Source organism: Vigna unguiculata, chromosome 5 (assembly GCF_004118075.2).
Source record: "Vigna unguiculata cultivar IT97K-499-35 chromosome 5, ASM411807v1, whole genome shotgun sequence".
NCBI classification, from domain to species: domain Eukaryota; kingdom Viridiplantae; phylum Streptophyta; class Magnoliopsida; order Fabales; family Fabaceae; genus Vigna; species Vigna unguiculata.
Window position 1 is genome coordinate 47,483,600 of NC_040283.1, and position 20,022 is coordinate 47,503,621.

Genomic DNA, 20,022 nt, shown 5'->3' on the forward strand with positions numbered 1-20,022 from the left:
GAGATTAGATAACATTGTTATTGGAAATGATACTCTAGGATAGTATTTACTCGTAATCTAATTTATAAAAATATTTCATTTGTAAATCGTCTTATTTGTAAACTGTCCGGGAATGATAGTCGATGGGATAAGGATATTATCTATTTGTGATTTGATATGTATACATTTAAAAAATACTCGTGGATATTTTAAAACTCGTAAGTATATGTGAATATTTAAATAAAATTGTTTATAAATTTTTAAAATAAATTTTAAAAATAAAATAAAATATAAATATAAATTAAATTTTAATTTTATTATATTTAATCTAATAAAATATAAATTTAATGAAATTTAATTAATAAAACACAAATTAAATTTTAATTTTAATTTTTTTAGGTAACAGATACTTGCGGATATAGATGATATGATACTGAACCTGATCTGTTTATAAACAAATATTAAAATACTCACAGTAATAAATACATACATGTATAACTATTCATCACAAATTTTATCCATAAGTACTCACAAAGGCGAATATTTTTTCATTAGATTAATTATTAACATTATTAGGATCAATATATGAGATATTATCTCTTTTAAAACATAAAACTTACTTATGATAATTTTTTAATTTAAAAATACAACAATATTACTAGTAGTTTATGTATTACTGTGCAAAGAAAGTTTATGTAAAAAACGATAATTTTACATATTATGATTTATGTTTTTAATCGATTAAAATAAAGCATAAAACTTTGTATTTTACTCGTTTTGTATGCAGTATGGATCCAATGTTAAAAAAAAAAAAAACTTAATGGGCCATTGTAGACCGACCCGAACCGACAATTATGGTAATTGTGAAGTACTAGGTAGAAATTTGAGTATGGAAGTTAACTGAATGCGGGTGCAGGCGGCAGAGAAGAGACACGCAGGCACAAGTTCTTTGTTGCTTTGTGCCGTGAAAATTAGGATTAAACAAAAATAGAAAAAAGGAAAAGGAGAAACAGTAGAACGTAGCAGCAGTGCTCCCTCTCTTCTTTTTGACAGTAGGGTTGCGTTGCACTGCATTGCACGCGCCCACACACACACACACGCCATCCACCACCTCCTTTCTCTCCCGTCGCTGCCATTAACCACCACCAATGGGTGCTTCTCTTCCTCCCAAAGAGGCTAACCTCTTCAAGCTTATTGTCGTAAGCTTCCGTTCTCGTTTTAATTTTATGCTTCCGTCCCCTTCTTCGATCCAACTCGGTCATTTTCTTCTGCTTCCACGATTACTACTACTTCGTCTGAAAAACCCTAGATTCTCTTGTTATCCTTAGCACTCTTTTACGCTTTTTTGTTTGGTGATAGTACGCTACAGACTTTATTCAAATTTAAATGATGATAATCAGAGCATTCAGGTTTGGTTGTAGTTCTGCGATGCTTTGATGTGTTGTTTTTTCAGCTCTTATGAGATTTACTTCGAGCGGGATTGAAACTTCCCTAACTCTGCAGTTTTGAGTTTATTGCATTCTCTGTATTTTTATCTCCTTTTCCCCTCCCGGCTATAGGGAGCTGGAAGGAATCCTGATTTGCTCTCACCCGGTTTATGCATGGGGCTGTCTTTATCAATGCATGTACCGATAGCATGGCGTAATCAACAATGGAATAAATGGTGATAAGATTTTTGAAGTAGTGAATTCGTTGACTTGGATATTTTGGGAGTTGTTCTTGTTCGTAGCAGTGGAAGGAACTTTCTGTAGATAAATGTATATGTTATATGACCAAACTCTCAGATTATACCGTGGAATTACTTCTGTTAGGAGTGTTTTTTGGTGTTTGGTTTTCTCAATGTGAAAAACAAATGTGTGCTTACTACTTTGTGTAATTCGATTTTAATCATCTTGATTATTGGGAATTTTTCAAGCAAGTGCTGTTGGTACTGTGGTGGGGCCTGACTTTATTTTCCATGTTTGCATTCTTGCAGAAATCCTATGAAACCAAACAATACAAAAAGGGCCTTAAAGCAGCGGATGCCATTTTGAAAAAATTCCCAGACCATGGAGGTAGAATTTTTCTGTACCTGTTTTTCGGTGCCTTTCCTTTCTGGTCAGGGATATTTACTTTCTTCTTATTCCTTTAAATGAGTACCCACGAAAATTGATGTTATTTCCTAACCTATGTTGTTCTCTCTCCATCTCTTAATTATCCTTTTCTTTTATTATTATTTATGTGTCTGTTCCCTCCTTCTGGTTGATAGAAACTTTATCAATGAAGGGGTTGACGTTGAATTGCATGGATCGCAAGTCTGAGGCATATGAATTGGTTCGCCAAGGATTGAAGGTTGGTTGCCTTTGATTTTGTACCATTTATCTATCTTCCCCGTCAAAGTTTGTAATGTGATTCAAGGTTAGTGTTTTTTTCTGGTGCAGAATGACCTTAAAAGTCATGTTTGCTGGCATGTTTTTGGTCTCCTTTATCGGTCAGACAGAGAATATAGGGAGGCAATAAAGTGCTATCGCAATGCATTGAAAATAGATCCTGACAATATTGAAATATTGCGGGACTTGTCACTTTTACAGGTAGCATTTTCTCATCACATATGCAAAGCTTCATGTTGGTATTATCAAGATGTAGTAAAGTTTATCATGAACTTAACTTACCATGATTGCCAGCAATTGCACTTTTATGATACTCTAATTTCCAATCTAGGTTCATTTATGACTCTTGATGAAGCTCACAAGTAGATATGTATGTTAGTCACATCACTGAAGAGTCTGAGGATGCAGTTGGAGATAAAAATAAGAGAAAAATGATTTTCATTGAATTTCTTGATTGGACAATTCACACTCAGTTAAATGGTTTATATGAACAGATTAATTTTAATTAATATTAATACTTAATACAATTCAGAAGAAGAGTAATTAAACTCTCTCAATTTCCTGATGACCCTAAGCTGCACAATGAACTAAAGCTAATTGGAAAATGGATGGTAAACAATTCTTTATGATTCAAACAGACCCAAATGCTTTTCAATGATATTTTACTATGTATCACTTTTCATGTCATGCACTCGCAGTCAGTGAACTCTTCTATAATTCATTAAGTGTTTTGACTAAGTGTGAATGTGCTTTTACTTCTACTGTTAGGCTCAAATGCGAGATTTAACTGGCTTTGTTGAGACACGACAACAACTTCTGACACTCAAGTCAAATCATCGCATGAACTGGATTGGCTTTGCTGTTGCACATCATTTGAACTCTAGGTATGATTTGTGTGGCTATACATGCATATACAAATACATACATACTAAATTCTTAGGATCCTATGACAATTATTTGTAAAGGTCATGAATTTGGCAATCTCCATGTTCTTGATGCACATAATATTTCTAAATGTCCCAAAAATAATTATAAAATGCCTTAAAAAATTATAATTAAAACTCAAAATTCCTGAATGTCATAAAAATAATTATAAAAATACTGAAAAATGTAACTAAAATGAAGTGCTTCATAAAACAAAGTAATTTCTTTTTCCCATATTTTGGGGACAGGTGGAAGGTTGGGTGGGGTATTCTTGTGGGTCTAGGATGTGATTAGACTTGGTAATGTTGTGGGTGAAGATTTCGGCACAAACGTTGTTTATATTGCACCAAAATCACAATTCTCCTATGAAGCTTTGGATCATGCTAACACCAAGGCTTCAGTATTGATGGCTATTTTTCATATGATATAATTTTATTTTGGTATTTTCTTGTACTGAGCTTTTTCATATGAAACAGTGCATCAAAGGCTATTGAAATTCTTGAAGCGTATGAAGGGACTTTGGAAGATGATTATCCTCCAGAAAATGAACGGTGTGAACATGGAGAAATGCTTTTGTATAAGGTCTTTCCTCCGGCTGTTGCATCATCTATTTTATTATGTTTAATGTTTATTGCTTAATGCTGCTTCACATATTTTTTGTTTGGTGTAACTTTTACTTTAAGTGTCTAGTGTCATAACATGATAGGATTTTCAACAGGCTTCTACTGTAAGAGTTTTTGTTTGATGTTACTTTTACTTTTACGCAGTATTGTTGTTATAAGTCACATAGATAACTTTCTCAGAATCTAATATACATTTTTCGGATATCTTGATCTAGGTAAATTGTGTTGTGTTAAATGTGAATATTTCTGTTTTCAACACTTGTGTATGCTTATGAATGTGGAGTCTTACATACTGTTCATATGCCAATATTATCATTTCCTTGACATGGTGATTTTCTGTATCAAATATATTCATCCAGATCTCCTTGTTGGAAGAATGTGGATTTTTCCAGAAAGCTCTTGAGGAGTTGCAAAAGAAAGAGTTAAAAATTGTATGTTTTTTATTTATTGATTGAGGTAATTTTATAATTCAACTTGGTATGAATGTGAAACATGATATCTTACCTGTTTTTTATTATATGTCTATAGGTTGATAAGCTTGCATATAAAGAGCAAGAGGTCTCACTTCTAATCAAGCTTGGTCGCTTAGAAGAAGGGGAGAAATTGTTCCGTGCATTACTTAGCATGAATCCTGACAATTATAGGTGATCTTTCTGGCGACGTGCATTTTAAGTTTGAATGCCTGAATTGCAATCTGTTTGGGTGTTCATTTTACGTTTTTTCTACCATTTTTCCCTTTTTCCTTTTCTGCTTATTCAATTTTTTTATTCTACTTTCTTGTTTTTTCAAATCTGTTATTTTGAACTTGCTGAAAATGAGATTGCTAGTAGTTTGCCATTAATGAAAATGAGGTTCTTAGTAGTTTATGTCTTGAACAAGGAATTTAGTCTATGGTTCTTAACATATTTTGTTTGTTTTATTATTATTATTTTATTTATATTGTTTTTCTATAGTGTTAGTGTGTTGTTAGCTATCTTCTGCCATGCCATCCTCCATATGTATGTAGTGATATTTTGCTCACAGTTATTATCATCTACGGTTGATTATTGAAGTGTAAGGTAGAACATGTGTAATAGCAAATTGAAAGTAGAAAACTAAAACAACTCATATTTCTGTTTTTTTTTTTTTTTTAAATCCTAAACTAGATGTTAATTTGAAAAGTTTTCGAAACTACTCTTATCAAACATGTTTTTATTTTAAAAAATAGAAAACAGTTCCTAAGACTAGAAATAAATAGACCCTTTTTGTTTCACATGATATTTAGATTCCGTAAATGCCTCCAAAATGCTTTGGGACAAACTCTTTAATTCGTTTAGTGGTGCACGATGGTTGTGCAATAACTCCCCTTTGTATTCTGTTTGCTTTTTATCCTGTCTACGATCTCACTGACTTCTAGAAACTAAACAATTATTTATGCTTCATGTTGATGCTTAGATATTACGAAGGCCTCCAAAAATGTGTTGGATTATACTCAGAAAATGGCCATTTTTCTCCTGATGAAATAGATCAGTTGGATGCCTTGTACAAAACACTTGAGCAGCAATATAAGTGGTCTTCTGCTGTTAAGGTAAGGCAGCCAATTCTTGTAGTTAGGTATCATATTTACTTTAATACCTGTCTTTTAGCGTCACAACCTGCATTTACTAATTATGTTTTGTGAAAGGAGAAACCCCCCTGGTGGTATATTAGTTTACTAACTGTTGTACTTCAGAATGAAAATATGAGAAAAATGCTTAAGAGATTGATTTATCCCTTAATCCATGCATGTATGTATGAGTTCTTACATCAGAAATACAAAGAAAAGCTACACCTAGGAGAGAGATGGATATCATAAAAAAACAACTTTTTCATATATGAACAAGTTAACCTCTTTTAACAGTCTCACTCAAGCTGGATTATAAGCATTGTATGCATCTAGCTTGAGACATAAATTTAAATAAAGGTCCTCTCAAGAATTTAGTCAAAATATTCACAAGCTAATCATTGGAGCGGAAAATCTTATGCAAATTTCCTTGGACACCAACTTCTCTAGAACAAAATGACAAACAATTTCTTTGTGTTTGGTTCTCTCATGAAATACAATATTAATAGTAATGTGAATATCCATTTGGTTATCAGTACATTGTCATATGCTGAATTTCAAAAATTCACCCTGTTACCCAACAAGTACACACCAAAAAAATACCACCATATATTTATGAATACCAGTAGATATTTTTTTTTTTTGCTTTAGATAACATTATTTAACAGTATTTTTTTAAAATGTAAACTTAAATAAAAAATTATTTTTAAACTATAATTCGAATAAACATAATAAAATGTTATTGCCAATAAATTTAAATTTTTTAAAATCCAAATTTAATTACGTTGGACCATAAAGCATAAATTTTAAAAATCAATCTTTTTAAAAACAACTACAATTTGTAGGTCCAAATAAAAAAAATGCACATATAAAATTAAAATATAAACAGTTCTCCAATGGTTAATATTTCTCTCATCAATAACTTTATTTTGATAACTTGATTTGTTTGTTTAAAGTATCCAAATAAAATTCATTAACAATTATTAGCGGATAACAAGTATCCTCCGGTTGGATACTATGTTACTCATATACTCGTGCCTTTAACAAGTGGGTAATTAAAATACCTATCCCCATTAAGTATCCATTAAAGAAATTCATCTAGTATCTGTTGCAGATTTTATCATGCATACCGATTTTTTTGCCATCACTATGTGCATGTGAATGCGCTTTTGAGTTATTCATTAGATATACAAAGGCTAATCTGAAGAAGGGCTACATTATCATGCACCCTTTCCCAACTTATTGGTGGTATAGTCTTCCAGATACTTGGGTCTGATTCTATTACTCTTGGGCTTGACATGTGTAATTGGATTACCCTTCTCACAGCAGTTCTCCTAACTCACTGGGTCATCATTCTCATTTTGGGTCATAACACTACACCTAGGTTTCAGATAGATATCATAAAAACAGCTTTTTCAGAGATGAACAGACAAGTTAATCTATTCCAACAGTAGTCAGTGTTAGTTTTTGTTTTCCTCGTTTCTATGGTTGCTATATATGGCTACGCTGGTTTTGATGGGAGAAAGCTCCAGATCATTGTGAGTGCATCTTCCACTGATCTGTAATACATAAGAATTTGTGGTGGCATAATGTTAGTATTTTTGTCTTGTCAACATGAGTAGTACAATTTGACCACTAATCTTTCGAATGAAGCTCACCCAACACTACTGTCTGTTTATTTATTTTTTCAGAGAATACCACTGGACTTTTTACAAGGTGACAAGTTTCGAGAAGCAGCAGATAGTTATATTAAGCCTCTCCTAACTAAGGTAAACAGGGATCTATTTTGGTGTGATATATTCTGCCTACTTCACTACTTTCAAAATTAAATTGGGATTACATTTTGTGTTGCTTATAGGGAGTTCCATCTCTTTTCTCCGATCTTTCTTCGTTATACAATCAACCTAGGAAGGTCAGTTTTATTACTAACATTCATTTTCTTAAATAATATAGTTTGTTATTATTTCTGGTTCTGAGTTCTATTTTTTCATTTCTGTCCAGGCAGACGTTTTGGAACAGATCATTCTTGAGTTAGAGAGTTCACTTAAGTCCACTGGTCAATACCCTGGACGGTAAGAATTGAGATATGCTTGTTAACATATATGTTGTAGAGTTGTGATAACGATGTATACAAGGTAAAGGTGTATGGCTGCCTATGTTAATGTATCTCGTGTTAGGAGTTCGGACAGAGGAAAGAGAATTTGTTAGTAGCAGTTGGAGTAATTAGTTAGTTAAATAATTTATGATTCTGATATTAATAGTTTGTTCTATGGATTGATAATTTACTCATGCTATTCAGAAAATTTTCTCTAAGTTGTCTAGTGTTTTTCTTCCCCAAATAATGCCAACACAAATCAGGCATGTTGAGCTACTACATGTTGTCAAGAATGTTCGTTTCATAAATTTTCTTGGGAAAAATCTAATCTCATTCTCTCTAATGACCATTTTTGGCCCATCTTGTAAAGTTATAGAAAACTTAATTATATTCTTCTAAAATTTAGGATGAATCTGATTTCTGTCCCCAACATTTTAAGAAGTTCACTTTAGTTCCTCAAATTTGAAAACTATAGTTTTAATCCCTAAATACTAAGGGACTAAAATAATTTCCTAAAATTGCTTTTAGTCCCTCAAATTTGAGGATCAAGATCAGATTTACCTCAAAATTCAGGGCCTAAAAACATAAATTAAACATTTATAAAAAATACAACACCGACAATGTACATCTAAGGGGAGAATATGTCAAATTAGATAAAAGAAAGACTGCACAAAGAGCTGAAAGAAGTAATAAGAATGATACTATCCAATTATGGGAAAGAGTCTTATAGTTTACATTGAAGTTTTTATACTTTGGAACTTTTTCTTGTGTAACAATCAATCTTCATCCTGTATCAGGATGGAAAAAGAGCCACCTTCAACCCTGATGTGGACTTTGTTTTTCTTGGCTCAGGTTTGTTCTTATTTTTCTGTATGTTCTGAAACACCTTTTTGTAGGTTTTCCGTTTGTTTTTCCTACTCAGTGAGTTTTTACTGTGCAGCATTATGACAGACTGGGCCAATATGAAATTGCTCTTTCTAAAATTGATGAGGCTATTCATCACACGCCTACTGTCATTGATCTGTATTCAGTCAAGGTTTGCTTATATTCATGCACCAAATTGTTTCTAATTCCCTATTATATAAATTTGTTTGTGCATGGTGATGTATATAACAGATGTGTCTGGAGAACAAATTAACAGCATTTGTATACCATACAAAATTGTTTTATGTATAAATTTTGTACTCTAAACAGAATATAACTTGTATTTATATTATTGGAAAAGTGAACTCTTACAAAAAGAGAACCTACTGCATAGCAATAATATAGAGATAGAAAAGGATAAATGAGAGGAACCCTCAAAGAAGAAAACAGAAGGAAACCAAGGGGAAGATTTGTTGAAATTCCTTCCTTACTCTCTATAACCGAAAGGTATATATTGCAAACGTATTCTCGGAGATGCAAGTTAGTTATCTTGGGATGCCCCCTAAGTCTCCTCTCCTCTAAATTTGCTGCCCTCTGTCAAGGCTATCGTGTTTCTTTCCAGCCCCTATGAATTCCCTCTTCTACATCTATTAACTTTCTCTTCAAAACAGAATGGATGTAGTTGGGATCAGGGTGGCAACTTGCATTAACAGTCTATAGCAAGCAGAAAAACTTGTTTAATTGAATGATTGATGGGTGTTTTCATATATCAGAGTCGGATACTGAAGCATGCTGGTGATTTGGTTGCTGCTGCTGCATTTGCAGATGAAGCTAGATGTATGGATCTTGCTGATCGTTATGTAAATAGTGAATGTGTTAAGCGGATGCTGCAGGCTGATCAGGTTTTCTATCTGTATATTTGATTTCATTCACATTCATGTGTTGTAATATGTATGGTTTCCTCTTATGCCTGTTCTGACTTTCTTTGGACCATTACCTTGATGTCCAGGTGGCTTTGGCTGAAAAAACTGCTGTATTGTTCACAAAAGATGGTGATCAGCACAACAACCTACATGATATGCAGTGCATGTGGTCTGTATCTAATAATGTGTAATATTTGTGTATGTGGCCAGCTATAGTATGGTTTCATTTTATAACACACTGCAGCATCTACATTTTGAAGGTACGAGCTTGCCTCTGCTGAAAGCTATTTCCGCCAAGGTGATCTTGGACTTGCTCTAAAGAAATTTCTAGCTGTGGAGAAGCATTATGCTGATATTACAGAAGATCAATTTGATTTTCATTCATACTGCTTAAGGAAAATGACATTACGTCAATACGTGGAAATGCTTAAATTTCAAGACCAATTGCATTCGCATGCATACTTTCATAAAGCTGCTGTTGGAGCTATCAGGTGAACGTATGCAGTTCTTAAATGCTTTACTGTGTGTTATTAACCTAGTCAGTGCTATTCAGTCAACTATATAACTGTGTATATTGTTTCCCTGCTTTGCGTCCTTGAGAGGTCAAGAATTTCTTATTTATGCTTTTGTTTTTGGTGATTTCTTATAGTTTTGTGACTTAAAACAGCATCACTTTGATCTTGTATTTATGTTCTCATGCAAATGGAATTCCCCTTTGATCTTGTATTTATGTTCTCATGCTTGTAATGTTCGTGGTTGCAGATGCTATATCAAATTGCATGATTCTCCTCCAAAGTCAACAGCTGAGGAAGATAACGACATGTCTAAGTTGCTTCCTTCTCAGAAAAAGAAAATGAGGCAAAAACAAAGAAAGGCAGAAGCTAGAGCTAAGAAAGTAATCACTGCTTCTGATTCTGTGGGGAAATTCTTACTGAAAAGGTGTTCATGTTAATTCTTTTTCTTTTAGGAGGCAGAAATAAAAAATGAAGAATCAAGTGCTGGTGGGGTATCAAAGTCTGGGAAACGGCATGCAAAACCTGTTGATCCTGATCCACGTGGTGAAAAATTGACGCAGGTTAAATTTCAATACATTTAGTTTCATTTAGCAATAGTATAATCAAGAACCAACTATTCAAAAGTCCAAGATGTTATGTGAAGCCATGAAGGCTCGTCATCATGATGGACAACAATCATATCTTTAACAAGACTCCTCATGCTAGATCTTGTGTAGATCTTTTTTAAATTTTAAAAATGGTAGAAAGAACTGAGCTATTGACAACTTAGTCATACTTGCTCCGGTTCCACGTCATGTTCCTGCATTCCTAGAATATATTTGGTGAAGTCTTTATTTTATCTCTCACAAATCCTAGTTGTTCCAAAGGTGGATCCTTAAAAATCATTTCAATCCCATTCTAGTGGTTTGGCAGGATGTATAAGCGTCTGTGTGTGAGAATTTTTTGGTGGTTGGTTACACAGGTGTAGTGCATGCATGTGCAAGACATTCAATATGTAATTTTGGCTAAAAAATGTTCTTTATGTTTTTTTTAGGATTTTTTTTCCAATCATTTTTAATGAAAAAGGTTTCTTGGATAAAACGCCATGTTGAATCCAAAAACAGCTTTCGCAGTTGTACATGTGCAAGACATTCAATATGTAATTTTGGCTAAAAATGTTCTTTATGTTATTTTTAGGATTTTTTTTTCCAATCATTTTTAATGAAAAAGGTTTCTTGGATAAAACGCCATGTTGAATCCAAAGACAGCTTTCACAGTTTCGTTGTCAACATGTATTAACAAAATTGATATAGTTCATCATTTGGTTTATGAAAAACTAATCAGCAGTGATATGTAGTTCATTGATACTTTTGATGGAAATAATTCTGATAAATTATGCATAATTAGTTATTGTAGTTGTTGATGCTGATATTTTACTGTTCCTTGTGCATTTTTTCTCCTGCTTAGGTTGAAGATCCGCTGTTGGAAGCCACAAAATACCTGAAGCTGCTTCAGAAGAATTCACCTGACTCGTTGGAGACACACATTCTCTCTTTTGAGTTATATATGAGGAAACAGAAAATTTTACTTGCCTTCCAGGTAAAAATATGTAAAATGAGAGTCAAGTTTTTATTTTTTTCAATTTTTTTTAGCCTAGGGTGGGGTGGGTTACAGCATCATACTCAAAGCTATTAATTGTCAGGTTTTGTACTTTCCCATTTTTGAATATGATGCCAATTAAATATGTTTTGTTCTCAATCTATTGACTTGTAGGCTGTTAAGCAGTTACTGAGGTTGGATGCTGAACACCCTGATTCTCATCGTTGTTTGGTATGCTTTATTTCTCTGAAGAACAAAATCAACAAATCAAATTGCATGTCATTGGATTGTAGAGTTTAGGATCTTAACGTTTATTAACATCAGAACATTGCTTAACAGTATCTGATTTTAATTGTGCATGTCATCTTTTTTTTTTTGTTTATATTTAGCATTTTGTACATGCAAATTAGATAATCTTCAAAAATCTGTTCCTTTGACTTATAAGTCACACGAAGTTTCCTCCTCCCTTTTGTTTTATTTTTATTGCTTTTGAGGATATCAGTTTCTCTTTATTTTTATTTCTTTTTTCCTTCATTAAGGAAAATGATTCTTAGCTATCATTCATTTTTAAGTCAACGTGTTGCAGATTAAATTCTTCAATAAAGTGGGATCCATGAATGCTCCTGTGACTGACAGTGAGAAACTTGTTTGGAGTGTCTTGGACGCTGAGCGCCAAACTATTAGGTTCTCTTCTGCAATTATTTACATTTTTCTCCTTTTTATTGTCTTTTGTGGTCCCCTATATTCATTTTTCTTAATTTATGATTTAATTTTTACCTTTCTCTGGTTGTTATTTTTATGTAGTCAGCTGCATGGAAAATCTCTGTTTGAGACAAATAATTCTTTCCTTGAAAAACATGAAGGTGATACTCGGCAATAAGATGAAGATTCAAATGGTTCAAATTTGATTGTAAAGATCTCTCATTCTTTCTCCCTCTTGTTTGCAGATTCTTTGATGCATAAAGCTGCTTTTGGGGAAATGTTGTATGTTTTGGATCCCAACAAAAGGCCTGAGGCTGTCAAGTTGATTGAAGGGTCAACAAATAATCTTGTGCCAAGGTAATCTTCTTACAGAACCTCAAGTTTCGTGCTATCAAGTCGTGTCATGTCTTCAAATTTGTACACCGCTCATGCATGTGATGCACGCCTGTTTATGGGTAAAATTTTTATATTTCGTACTTCAGCATTGCTTGACACGTCTCGGCGTGCTAATCACATTTTGACTGACAGTCTGAAAAAGTTAACTGGAATTCATTGCCTTACCTAGCTATCTATCAAAGATATTTTGAAATATGATGTGGGAATTAAATAGAAACAAAAAATTTAGAACAAACACACAAACATATCTTATCCTATAATTTTTGGGGGTTGCTGTTCGCAATGTAAGTGTTTGGGTTTATTGCAGTGTGTTCTTATAATTAAATCTCTGTTTTTACCTTTCTAGACTCGGTTTTGGTTTCTAAACTAAGGGCAATATTTAATGCAATATTTTGTTATTATAGAAATGGTGTGCTTGAACCGATCGGGGAATGGAAACTTAAAGATTGTATTGCAGTTCATAAGCTTCTTAGAACAGTGCTTGTTGATGATGATGCGGCATTAAGTAAGTATCATTGCTTGTACGCCATGAACTTTTTGGGATATATTAAGTATGTATGTGCTTCTGATCTCAAGACTTGTGCGTATTTGGTTTCTTAGTTAACAATTTAGTGCTTGCTCTGATGAGGAGATTTATATGATTTTAAGAAGGAAAAATAATAATGAAATCAAAAGTGTTATTTTTTAACTGAAATTTATGTTTTTGTTGACATAACATTTAACTAAAATGTCTTCTGTTATCACTGCGAAAGGGAAATTTAAATTCTTAATTTTCAGAATTTTCTTCAGAAATTTGTGTTTATATATCTTCTTTCTATATACGTCTGCTATTTTGACACCCATTGTAGTGATGCATCACAATGACTTCTCTCATTCCTTCTACACCAATTCTGCCATGACTGCAGCTAAGTCCATTTGGAATAGAAAGTGATACAATTTGGAAATGGTAAATTTGCTTGCAGGATGGAAAGAGCGTTGTGCCAAGTTTTTCCCATACTCCACCTACTTTGAGGGCAGTCGTAGCTCTGCCTTTAATCAGATAGGGAAGAGCACTGAAAATGGGAGTTCTAATCATGTGGAATCCACCCCATCAAATGGGAAACTAGAGGCATTTAAAGATCTAACCATCTGAAGAAGTTGAAGACAAGCCAAAAAAAATGGTTTGGTAGTTACCTAGTTTGGATGTTTGGTAATTCAAGCTGCATTTGAAACACCACCTAAACTAGGCTGCAGTTCCCAGCAATATATCAAAATTCTGGACAACTCACGAACGTATTTTCTTTGCACGAGTTCTCCTCTCTAAACTGATGTGTTCCATTTGCAAATGTGTATAACTACCGTTATTATGTTTTTGGGTTGAATTTTTTATTTGCTCACCCCCTTTTTCCCTTGATGTTAAGAGGGAAGGCTCCGAAGGTGTGTGCATCTTCGTCCAAAGTTTACTGTTTACTTCGCAGGGAGAGCTGCAGAAATTTTAAGTTCCTGGTCCTGCATTCGGCCACCATCTACCCCGAGAGAATGTTGAACTTGTCATGTTTGTTGGCTCATTTATCATGTATTAGCTATTAGTTATTTAACCATTTCAAAATTTTGCTTTAGATTCCATTTGAAAATCCTGATGTTGATGAATATTGCAGAAGGTTGAGAAGACTTGTAAAAATTATGATTTAAAAAAAATAGACACCAGTGGCATAAAAACCATAATTTTGTAGTTTGAGTAAATTAGTTGTGCTATTATATTATACATTCATTACAATTCTAATAATATTTGCAAACTATATTCAGTCTCTTTTCTGTTCGCTTGGATTTTAAATTTTCACGCTTGCTGTTTCCTACACCAAATACCTTCTGCCACCTGAAATCCATTTACCTAAACTCCTCATGTACGTTTATTTTTGTTCTTTCGTTATATGAACATGTGAATCGCAGAAGTTTATGACGGAAGTGTTTAAAGTAAACAATTGATAATTTATTTTTGGCTTAAAATAAGCAATTTACTATAGTCAGGCAGTATTTGGACATCAAGTAAAGTATATAAATTTGATCAATGCAAAATAATAAACAAAGCGAAGGGAAACAGCTGCTTGAGATTGACATCATGATGATGTCAAAACAACATTTAAGAAAAACATTCAGCTCATTTTACAGTGTCAAATGAAAAAATCAACATTTTCAGTAAAATTTTTGATATGTACAGATGGACAACAGATAAACGAAGAAAGATTCGAAACATCCTATTTTTCTACAAATAATACTTGGTGAGTATGTATAACCGGTGCAAATATGTTGGGGGAGAAAAAAAAAGGGGTAACTAGAGCTGGTAAAAACACATCCTTTACCTTTTACTAGAACGTAACATCACACATGCTCAAGGTATCACTTGAATTGCATTATCTTGGATCTCATCTTCAGAGTAGAATCCAAAGGTTTAATGATGTACACTTGAAAAGCTGCAACTTGACGGGGAATATTCAGCTGAGATGAACTTTGACTGTGTTGGTTCTGACCTAATGAGTACTTGATTCCCAGGCTGAAGGTGACTCTCCATTATTCGTACCAACTTCTGTTTTACAAAGAGGGCATGATGCATTTATCTTTAACCATTTGTCAACACACACCACATGAAAAACGTGAGAGCAAGGTAACTCTCTAAGCTCATCATCATCTGCGTATTTTGCTAAGCAAATGCAACAAACCTGCAACAAATTCAGAAATTTACTCGGTCAAATTATTCTCCACCACATGTGAAGGATCACAAATCATAACGCTTGGCAACAAATTCATTGGTCCATCCTTAAGAATCACTTGCACTCACAGGTTCTACTTATATCTAAAACTTGGTATTCGTTCTTCTTTTGGCAGAAGGTAAGCATAGACTTTGAGGTAAATATTGTTAATTCATAACTTCAAAACAATATATATAGTGACCCCCATTAAACTTACAGCGTCTTCTCCTGAAATAGCTCGCTCTTTTTCTGTTCCCGCAGCCAAAATTCCACCTTCATCCATAACTGCATTGGCATCCTGATCACCAACGTTTTCATTGTTCTTCAATTTGAACTTGAAGATTGGTAGAGCATTAATTGATTCCACTGTTGCTCCTCTATTATGAGAAAAATCCTCCCGAATGCCCAAAACAGAAATTATACAAGGCAGGCAACAACATATAGTTGCACAGAGTATAAATGGCATTGCATATCCGATACAGCTAAAGGTAAGAAAAACAATACATAACCTGCATGAAATGGCCAAGATTATTTGAAGATTCAAGATTGTAAAATACTGGCTGCGCAAAAAAAAAAGTGTGTTTAAGGTACCTATATAATTGTGGAGCATCAGAAGGAGAAGTGTGACCTCCAAAGATCCAAACATTTCCAACAACAAACCAAACTGCAAAGAAGCAATCCAAGGCCATCTTGAAATGGTCTACCAATCCATTAAGCCTGCAATTTAGCAAAGAAAAATTCTGTTCTTATTAGTGTGGTAGGAGTTCATTAAACATGATGCAATCAGACTGAGATTCAAGGTTTTGTATCCAGTTGAATTTATCATTAAATAGCATCACGAGGAAATAGTGTTACAACTTCAACATATTTCAAGGCTTCCTATCTTTCCCAGTCACCAAGTTCTAGTTGAATCTCGAAACATATTTCATTTCCTCTGTAATTTAACAAGGAAATTGTCTTCCTGGAGAATTTATTAAATGTAGACAATATTAGGCAAGGTACTGTATAAGCTGGAATTTGACATCGATAACCTTTGAGGAAATAAGATGTCAATTCAGCCATTACGATTATACTCATTGTCATCAACAAAAAAAGATGTCGTCACCACTAAAGAATCTGCCGTCACATCTTGTACATCAATTTATCACAAATATCCAAACTTTAAGTAACATTTTCATCATTGGTTCCAGATATAATATATGAAAATCTTACTTTTAATTGAAAATTGAACAACCAGATGAGGAGGATAATATATAATTCAGGACATCTTAGCCCATGCTGAGTTATAAAACCTTGCCAGGGTCTCCTATATGGGGAGCAGAAAAACTAATACGCACTCGTCCTTCTTCTACTTCTAATCATCTGAATCCTTGGCTACTTTGTTTCGAACACCACCCCCACCCCCACCAAACAAAAAAAAAGGTGGCCAAATAAATAAAAGTCATATATATATGCCTTTCTTTCGAGTTAAATATTGGACATTTTCAATCAATTGAAAACCACAATCCCAACTCCACCCATAATGAATTGGGAAAAAAGTACATCACAGGAATAAGGTTATTTGCCTGTTAAACCATAAACTAAGAGTGTATTCAAAAACCAAAATTATTATTCCCACCCCCATCCCCCCGAGTAAGAAAAAAAAATTGATAAGAACGAGAGGGGCAAAAAAAAACATACCTAGAAGTAAAGGCTCCAGGAATTATAGTGTTTCTCGTGGCTGATTGTGTAGCATTACCGTTCTCCTCGTCTGAGACATGAGAAACATAGATGGCAGTATAGGTACGATCTGGAGGGTTGCTTCCAGAAGATCCTTGAGATGGTTGAGAGGAATCTTGTTCATTGCTTTGATTACGGTTTCGAAAACGCCAATATAGAATGGGAAGTGTGGCAACACAACCAGATGCATAACCCACAACCCATGCAAATAATGGAGCCTGGGGATTTTCATTCCTGGACAGCGACAGAACGACTATTGATGCTATGATCTGACTCACAGTGACAAAAAGCTCAACAGAAATCCAAAGTCCAGAATTCAATGGACTCCGACCACGATGACCATATCCTTCACCTCTTCTTAGTGAAGCTGAATTCCTAGAGTTTAATCTGGATGCAGAAGATGAAGATGCTTGATGAGTGGAATCTTGTGTGTCCCCAGCTGGTTGATCACCATTGTGCGGTAAATGCATTTCAGAGTGTTGATCAATATGGGAAGACATAGTTAGAGCTTCACCATTCATAGTAATGTCAATTACGTGCTGACGACCATTATGATTTTCCGGTTGCTCCATCAGCAAAGGGTGCTGGTCGGTTTGGGTATTGCTATTTGAACCCAGAGAAGTAACATCCATTTAAATCACCCAAGTAAAACACGATAAGGCATAGATTTGTCACAACAAAGTTTCCTGCCTGCACTATCTCCTGATTTGATACCTGATGACGTACAAATCCCCCGCGATGCTCCAATTCCAATCCTCAAGTTTTAAGATCTCACCGTCCTTGAAAGGGGATTAACTTTACTCCTGATCAAGTAACCACACATACATTAACTTTATATACCAAAATCTCACCACTCACTAATTCTATAAACTGTTTTATCTAATGTAATCTATATGTTTAAAGCAAGAACACTATAGTGCATTTTATAACAGTAGATATCTTGAATGTTATTAACACATTGATGTAGTTCCAATAACAACAGTATGTAAAGTGGGACGAAGATAGCATTTGGAACTAAATCTGCCGTCATAGATAGTTACATAGTTGATTGACATTCATCTAAATCACCAAAGTAAAACACGATAAGGCAAGATTGGTAGCAACAAAGTTTCCAACGCGCACCTTCTCCTGATTTGATTCCTGATGCCACTCAAATCCACCGTAATACTCCAAACAAAATATGGAGAAATGTTGCCGGGCCTTGAAAGGGGTATTAACCTTTTTCCTGATCAAGTAGCCACAGATAGATAACTCTATACATTAAAATCTTACCACTTCCACCTGTAAACTGTTTTATCCAATGTAATCTATATGTTGAAAGTGAGAATACAGTAGTGCATTTTATAACAGTAGATTATCTTGAGCGTTATTTACACAAAGATCTAGTTCCAATAACAACAGGATGTAATGCAATTCCAAAACAAGTAAAGTAAGGGTTTTAATTGAGCATAAAATAAGGGTTTAAAGTGGGGCAAGCATGACATTAGGTCCAAAATCCAGGGTGATAAATAGTTACTAAAGTTAGGTAACAGTGAATTCAGAAGAAAATAGTTTTTCCAGAAACAGAAACCTAGTAAATCTTAATTCCGAGTCAAACACAAAACCCAATCCCACCGAATCCGTTTCACTGATAAATTGATCACTTTGCGTGTGTCATTATAGCAACAAACAGTGTGATCCGACCAACAGAAACAGAAAAAACATTTGGCATCGGAACCAAAATAAATCGAAACGAAAGCTGAAAGGAAGCTGAAGTTACAGAAAAAAACGAAACAAAAAGGAATGTGAGTGTGGAGAAGAAAGTGTTCACCTGATTCAGCTCACGCAAACAAACGATTCCAAGCTCACTGTGTGTGCCGTTTCTTTTGCTGCAGATTTTCGATTTTTACTAAACAAACAAAAACAGAACAAACGTTTAATGAACCGAAAAATAATAACATATTATCGATAATTGAAATATTAATATAACGTCAGCAATGCCTTAACACGTCTCTCATAAAATAAAAGAAACGAAGCGGAAACACAGGCATGATGTCGTGTGGTCCCACGCGCTCTCTCTCTACCGTTCGATTTGAATAAACGCTTTCTTCGTCGTCTGATGAAGCGTGAGGAAGTTAATCCAACGACGTATAATATTTACGATGATAAGGCTTTTTTATTTTATTTTACAGATTATGTTATTAAATATGTGATCATTTGTAAAATAAGAAAACTCTATCATATTTTTGTTGGCACTAAATAATAAATTGAATATAGATTAACTTTGCGAGCCCAATAATAAGAGTGTATAAAAAAAATTAAAATGAAAACTATTTGAAATTTTGAAAAAATATAGAATCAGTGCACTAATTACTTGCATAAATAAATATATATATATATATATATATATATATATATATATATATATATATGTATATGTATATGTATGGATGGGTGGATGAAATTGAAAGATTAATAACACGACCATAATGGATCAATCAAGTGAGTGAATAGATATTTGTTTATTAGAGTCAACAAATGGTATACTTAAATTGAATTAGTTTCGGTGACTTTATATTTTTTTTATATATAAATGTAGTCTTTTAATAGTCTTATTAATGTCTTCGTGTTTGTCTTTAAAATTGATATTTTCATAATTACTTTATGATAAAATATGCGTCAAGTCATTTCAAGAAAATAAAGGACTACACATCTTGGTATATCCTTAATAAAAAAATAAATATACTTGTCATTAAAAAAATTATTTGGACGACTGAAGATTTGTGATCCTTAATTACTTTTTATTGTTTTAGAATAAAGCAAATAAATTTTATAGTATAAAATTTCGGACATTTTATCTCTTTTTTATTTCATTAAAAAAATATTTTATAAGCATTAAACGATGGTAACTAAAATACTCTTTTAACTTATGTTTATAAATACTTACAAGACAACATTTTGAATAAAGATGTGAAATACATTTCAAAACTAGGTTAAAAATCCTTTCGTCTGTCTAACAAAAATATGCTGTGAAGAAATCACTTTTTT

General features: G+C 33.5%; 2 protein-coding genes across 3 annotated transcripts; one reads left to right on the plus strand and one right to left on the minus strand.

Moving 5' to 3' along the window:
• Nucleotides 1-900: 900 nt before the first annotated feature.
• LOC114185286 (N-terminal acetyltransferase A complex auxiliary subunit NAA15-like) lies at nt 901-14,328 on the plus strand. Its single transcript, XM_028072931.1, has 26 exons — nt 901-1,178; nt 1,955-2,033; nt 2,228-2,310; nt 2,400-2,549; nt 3,117-3,232; nt 3,749-3,854; nt 4,255-4,326; nt 4,424-4,539; nt 5,330-5,462; nt 7,169-7,246; nt 7,336-7,389; nt 7,479-7,549; nt 8,370-8,424; nt 8,513-8,608; nt 9,210-9,338; nt 9,446-9,528; nt 9,620-9,850; nt 10,122-10,254; nt 10,327-10,434; nt 11,321-11,452; nt 11,627-11,683; nt 12,039-12,136; nt 12,257-12,315; nt 12,400-12,511; nt 12,955-13,055; nt 13,513-14,328. Exons 1-26 carry the CDS (start codon nt 1,128-1,130, stop codon nt 13,680-13,682), a joined length of 2,673 nt encoding a protein of 890 aa, XP_027928732.1. The 5' UTR covers nt 901-1,127; the 3' UTR covers nt 13,683-14,328.
• A 306-nt stretch (nt 14,329-14,634) lies between these two features.
• LOC114185390 (E3 ubiquitin-protein ligase At1g63170) lies at nt 14,635-18,952 on the minus strand. 2 transcript variants are annotated; one of them, XM_028073087.1, is made up of 6 exons: nt 18,806-18,952; nt 18,118-18,220; nt 16,957-17,798; nt 15,868-15,993; nt 15,494-15,785; nt 14,635-15,246 (listed from the first exon to the last, which is right to left on the minus strand). In XM_028073087.1, exons 3-6 carry the CDS (start codon nt 17,625-17,627, stop codon nt 15,058-15,060), a joined length of 1,278 nt encoding a protein of 425 aa, XP_027928888.1. In that variant the 5' UTR covers nt 17,628-17,798; nt 18,118-18,220; nt 18,806-18,952; the 3' UTR covers nt 14,635-15,057. The 2 variants fall into 2 exon arrangements, with proteins under 2 accessions (XP_027928888.1, XP_027928889.1); XM_028073088.1 differs by lacking the exon at nt 18,118-18,220 and having other exon boundaries at nt 18,806-18,934.
• Between the last annotated feature and the right edge of the window lie 1,070 nt (nt 18,953-20,022).

Bases quoted from the DNA above. Each gene is read 5' to 3' on its own strand.
- LOC114185390 (XM_028073087.1), bottom strand. From the start codon at position 17,627: ATGGATGTTACTTCTCTGGGTTCAAATAGCAATACCCAAACCGACCAG. The intron at 15,786-15,867 runs GTACCTTAAACA...CATTTCATGCAG, and splicing joins GATGCTCCACAATTATATAG to GTTATGTATTGTTTTTCTTA. The intron at 15,247-15,493 runs GTAAGTTTAATG...AATTTGTTGCAG, and splicing joins CTATTTCAGGAGAAGACGCT to GTTTGTTGCATTTGCTTAGC.
- LOC114185286 (XM_028072931.1), top strand. From the start codon at position 1,128: ATGGGTGCTTCTCTTCCTCCCAAAGAGGCTAACCTCTTCAAGCTTATT. The intron at 2,311-2,399 runs GTTGGTTGCCTT...TTTCTGGTGCAG, and splicing joins TGGTTCGCCAAGGATTGAAG to AATGACCTTAAAAGTCATGT. The intron at 2,550-3,116 runs GTAGCATTTTCT...TTCTACTGTTAG, and splicing joins GGGACTTGTCACTTTTACAG to GCTCAAATGCGAGATTTAAC.